This window comes from Phalaenopsis equestris, unplaced genomic scaffold (genome assembly GCF_001263595.1).
Source record: "Phalaenopsis equestris unplaced genomic scaffold, ASM126359v1 Scaffold201392, whole genome shotgun sequence".
Lineage (NCBI taxonomy): Eukaryota > Viridiplantae > Streptophyta > Magnoliopsida > Asparagales > Orchidaceae > Phalaenopsis > Phalaenopsis equestris.
Window position 1 is genome coordinate 516 of NW_018221160.1, and position 5,473 is coordinate 5,988.

The following is a 5,473-nucleotide window of genomic DNA, read 5'->3' on the forward strand; positions in this document are numbered from 1 at the left end:
GGCTTAACGAACGAGCCGAACACGAGTTGTTCACGAACAACGAGCCAAATTAACAGCCCTAATCCAAACATTTTGGATATCAAATTTGAATAATATAAACTGCTTATTTGGAAAAGCTGCCCCCCAACAAACCCTTAAATATGAAAACATTGACACGAATATGTATTGGAGTTTACATTTACTTGGAACATAGGGGTTGACAGTTTAGTTTTCTACTTGAAGCAGCGGATTCAAATCACACGTATTGCCCTTTGGGCTTAACTTTTCCTATCAATTTCGAACATGCATCCGTAGCCTTACGTCGGGATTTTGTTCTTTGTGGCTTGCATTCTGTTGGATTAAATATCCATTTAAGACAATATCATGATAGTAATTCTCATCTTAGAGCTCATATTCAAAGCTAACTCTGGGTTCGAGCACTCAATCAGCCAATAAATAAGAATAACATCTATGTCAGCATATGATGATATCACTGATCAAATGTGTAGGTTGATTTATTAACCCTTTTGATAAAGGTTCACAACAAGTGATTATATTATATCTCAAATTCTTCTTTGATCATTAACTTTCTAAAACGCGTCGAGCACTCAATCTAAACCCTAAATCAGACCCAATACTATTCTAATGGTTTCTCTAGTTCACTTTATAGCTTGTATTTATGTTCCATGCCTGAGTAGCCCTAGGAAAGTTTAAAACAGATTGGAATTTTGTCATAAAATATGTCATCATCATCATCAATTCCATTACAATTATGTATCTAAAACCTAAAATTTGATATTATCATTTATAATATTTTGGTGTCATGAACCTATACATGAGATTGGGTCCGTCACTTTTAAAATGACAGTAATAATGAAGTTTTTAATGTAATATTAAAGATTATTGGTAGATATAGAAATATGAAGATTTAGGCGTTACTTGTATAAATACACATATAAATGTGTATATATTTTTGCCACTGGGACATCAAATCCACCATACGTTGTTCGGATCACCATCCGAACGGCCAGGATGCTCTAACGATCCCCACGATGGAGCAGTCCGTCTTTTGACCTCTTCTCCGTCTTCTTCATCTCCGAGCTACCCTTCTCTCTAATCCGAGCTCTAAGAAATCTCTGCTCTGCATAAAACACTGTAGATCTCTCAGCTTGCAGTTTCTTTGGTTTTGATAACAATGGCGAACGCCGATATTCTGAAGATAGAGGAAAATCTCCTCCATTTCTCCATCTTTGACTTCCCTTCAGGCTGATCTTTTCTGCAAAACTCCTCCTTTTTTCTTATTATCATCATATTTTCCCAGTTCTGTAATAAGATTACAAAAAAAAAGATGGTTTTTTGGATCTGGGTTGACTCTTTTGACTTTATTGGTATTGAGCGTTCTGATCTCTTCCCTTTCAGGTGAGGGTTTGAAATCTCGCGGGCAGCTGATTGAGAGAAAGATTGAAGCTTTGGAGAAATTGGCTGGCAAGGTGATTTCTTTTGAATTTCTTTGAATTTTTACTTCCTTTTTTCTATTTTTTGTTTTCACTGAAAAGTTTAGGTTTTGATGATTTATATAGTAAATGGTTGTATGATGTTCAGGTTAGTAATAGAAGATCGCGTAGGTGGATGAATGATCGGTTACTGATAGAGCTGGTTCCACGCCTTAGAGTTGAAGAAATAAGAGGCTTATTTGCTCCACCTCCTTGGGGTAAATATCTACAGTATTACTCAGAAACTTTAAGTAGTTCACATATTTGTTTGATAACAATCATTTCTGTATATATTTGTTCTATGGTAGTAGCTAATTCTTATGAGGATTCACTCTATAACATGATTTTAGTATATATAACTTCATCTAGCATCAATTGCATTGTTTTTTCTTGTATGCCCTGCATTATTCAATAGTTTTTTTGGGAAATTTACATGCATGGCATACAATTCCTATGTTTTTATATATCGAACACTCAAAGTTTGATATTTTACACTTTTAACAGCTTGTTGTCACAAACCTATGCATGAAGATGTGTATTTCATATTTAAACAGGTAGTGATTGTAGTATTTTTGATGCGATGTTAAAGATTTGAGTGATATGCATGTGGTTATGAATATTTAGGTGTTAGGTAAATACATTGAGATAATATTATAGCCATCCAATTGGAAATTTATGACACAGTAAAAGTTCGATTCTAGACAAGTTTCTTAAATTATAGGATCGATTTATGACACAGAAATCTTTTAAACCAAAGCTTAGGGGCCTCAAAACAATTTCTTTTCAGACCTTCTGTTTTGCAGCCACTGCCCATCATGCAATTACAGAATTGGCAGTTAAATAGATAAAATTGTTTCAACTTTTTGTATTTTTATAAATGAAATAAAAATTGGACCAAATTTGTGTTATGGAAACCAAGACTTCAATTTCTTGTTGCAATCTTTATTAGTTTTGGATATTTTCTGTATGTTTGATATGTGCTTCCATACTGACTTGTACAGGTGAAAGTACTCCTCTATCAGCATTTTGCATGACAAATGTTGCAGAATGGGATGCATTCAGGAGCATTGATATGGATAAAGAGGTCTCCATTTCTGTTCCCATATATATATTATTTTGATTATCTTTACACTTCACTCTTATTGCATTATAATCCTTTGCTTTTCTTGGTTGAGTCAAATATAAGGTTACTAGACTTTGTTATTACTGATTAAGAAGTCATAGGAGAGTTTAAACTAGCTAGAAAGCTTAATTGAGTTTTTTTCCGAGGTGATTACTATGATTTAATATCAATTTTGATCATAAATAGTATGGATGTTTGTTGAATTTAATATACACACCTTAATATATATATGTATATGGATACTATACATGTACATTTATGCATTTTAATATTTGATTGCTTTTTATTCGTATGGAGCTGGTTCTATATTTCTTAACATTCCATAACCTATTACCTTTTCTTCAAACAAGGCAAGGTTGATAGGAGCACTTGAGAAGGCTCCTTCAAGCATAAAAGAGAGTGTTGAGAAAGATAAGTTGGTGGTTTTAAATGCATGGCACCGAGTCGATTGTCGATCTCGGGAGGCATTTCGGCACAAATTGCTATCAGAATTGGTCGAGAATTATGAGGTATGGTGTTCATTCTAAAACATGCTCCTTCATCATTTGCTTTTTTGCATCTACTTCTTGTTGTTTTTAGTTATATTTGGTTTTCATCTAAGAGTTGCTCTATACCATACATCAACAAAATTCATGGAATTTAAGAGGTTGTTTTGAACCATTGGCCTTTCTTCTAAGGAAAGTGAGCAAGAATGATTGCAAAGTCATCTCTATATTTTTTTTTCTTCTTTTATGTAAGTTTTGGGTTCAATTCCTTGCTTTTTTGCATAATTACATTTATAATGTCCATATCTCTCCTATTTATATAACTAACACCCAACTGATATTGCCTAAGTCTTGAAAAGCACAACAAAACCTCAATCCATATTTTACACCTTCATCAAGTTTTTTTTTTCAATTATTACACATAAATACACAAGTTCAAAATACTAAATGTTTTTTTCTGTAAAAAAGAAAGTTTTGGGGGGTATATTAGTAAATCCTCTTTTTTTTTTTTGGGTTCAAAATATCATTTTTAACTTGTTTCTGGTTGCATTCAAAACTCTATTTTGTTTCAGGAGCAAATACAAGCTTTCATTAAGGATGGGAATGATGAAGATGTTCTTAAGCTGCATGTTCAGAACCCTTTTCACAGATTATTGCTGCATGGTGTATGCGAGGTAAATATTTTTCAGGAAAAAAAAAATCCTATACAAACTTCATATAGGAATTTCCGATACACAGCATCTGATTTGCTTACACGTGTTCATAACACTGTAGAAATCAATATATAACTATACTCAGAAATGGAGTTACATTGTGCGGGGTGTGTTACATTGTGCGGTCTGTTAATTATGGTAATTTTAAGAGGTGAAGAATTTTGGGAGCTAGATTTTATTTATAACCGCCAGATTTGCTTTGAAATTAGTGCAATATATATGATTAAATTATAAAAGTTTAATTTGTATAAAAATCTTCCTGAGTACAATTTGGTGAGGATGGCATGACATTTTTTTCTATCTGAATAGATGTCAGGCTTCAAGACTTATTCATTTACTTATAGGGGGGCATTTACATACATACAACCCAATTCCTTTGCATTTACATTTCTAACACCTAATCTTTTTAGGTTGATACCACCCAAATATTTCATATTACATCAAAAATACCACTATTTTAACTTTTAAAAAGTGATTCACTTTTTCATGCATAGGTATGTAAAAATTGAATTTTTGGTGTTAGATATGTAAATGCATAGAAGTTGAGTGTTATTTATGTAAATTATGTTTTTTTCAGTAGAAAATTGAAAGATTGATTGTCTCTTTTAGGTTTGTAGCACACAATTTCTTATGGATTTACATGTCTCACACTTAAAACTTTCATATTTACAGACAACACTTTTGTGCTTTAAACCGATGCAAGAAAATGAGTATTACACTTTCAAAAACCGAAAATAATGCAAATAATGCTATGTGATATTGATGGTTTGAGTGTGTAAATTTGAAGGTTTAAGAGCGAGATATGTGAATGGTAAACACATAAGAATCATGTGCTATGCATGTATAATGCCTCAACAACATTCTATGTGTAATCTATTATTTTTGGTTAAAATTGTAATTTCTGATTTTTCTTTTTTGTTCATTGCAGTATTATGACCTGATATCCGCAACAGCTGCAGCAGAAAACTCCAACAGGTTGAAGGTGACGCAAATTAGAAAGAAAAGAAGCTCCAAAAAAGAAGCTCTTCCAGGCATCAGTCTATCTGAGTTTCTGAAGATTTCAAAGGATGGGTTTCTGATGGAATAAACCTTGTGAATTAATTAATTTGCATGAAAGGGAGAAGAAACTTCACAAAACCTGCATTGCACATATTCACATTTGGTTCCTGGGTACTGCTGTAAAATATATTGTGCAGGGTGTAAATTATGCTATTTTTTTTATAAATGTGTAAATCATGAACTTTTTGGTTCTGGGATGCATTTAACTTAAGTTTTTTTTCAGTTTTATTTTATTTTTTATATATTTTGAACAGTATATGTTAATCCATTGGATGATTATTCGCTTATTATAATTGCAATATTATTGTGATTAAAATATAGACTTCGGAATGGCTTCAAATTAAATACACCAAACATCAATGATATCTTGCATGTTCATGATGATTAAGCATGTCCCCGCACACATCTAAAGTAGGACTGGATGAGTAAAGAAGATGATATAGAAGAGTTCAATGTTATTTGAATGATAACTATAAAAGGCAATTTAATGACATTTTACCAATTATTTTCAAATTTTATAAGTACTTACACCCAATATACAAATGAAAATGTATGATTAAATATTTCTTCTTTATATAGTATAGCCTTTTAACCTACAGAATGTGCCAATCTGCAAAAAAC

The 5,473-nt window shown here is 32.1% G+C and overlaps 1 protein-coding gene across 1 annotated transcript; it reads left to right on the forward strand.

Annotated features, from left to right (window-relative positions):
- Positions 1–1,008: 1,008 nt before the first annotated feature.
- LOC110035999 (R3H domain-containing protein 4-like) lies at positions 1,009–5,047 on the forward strand. Its single transcript, XM_020740343.1, has 7 exons — positions 1,009–1,244; positions 1,399–1,469; positions 1,582–1,690; positions 2,474–2,556; positions 2,946–3,104; positions 3,653–3,754; positions 4,722–5,047. The coding sequence occupies exons 1-7, from the start codon at positions 1,175–1,177 to the stop codon at positions 4,878–4,880; spliced, it is 753 nt and encodes a 250-aa protein (XP_020596002.1). The 5' UTR covers positions 1,009–1,174; the 3' UTR covers positions 4,881–5,047.
- Positions 5,048–5,473: the final 426 nt, after the last annotated feature.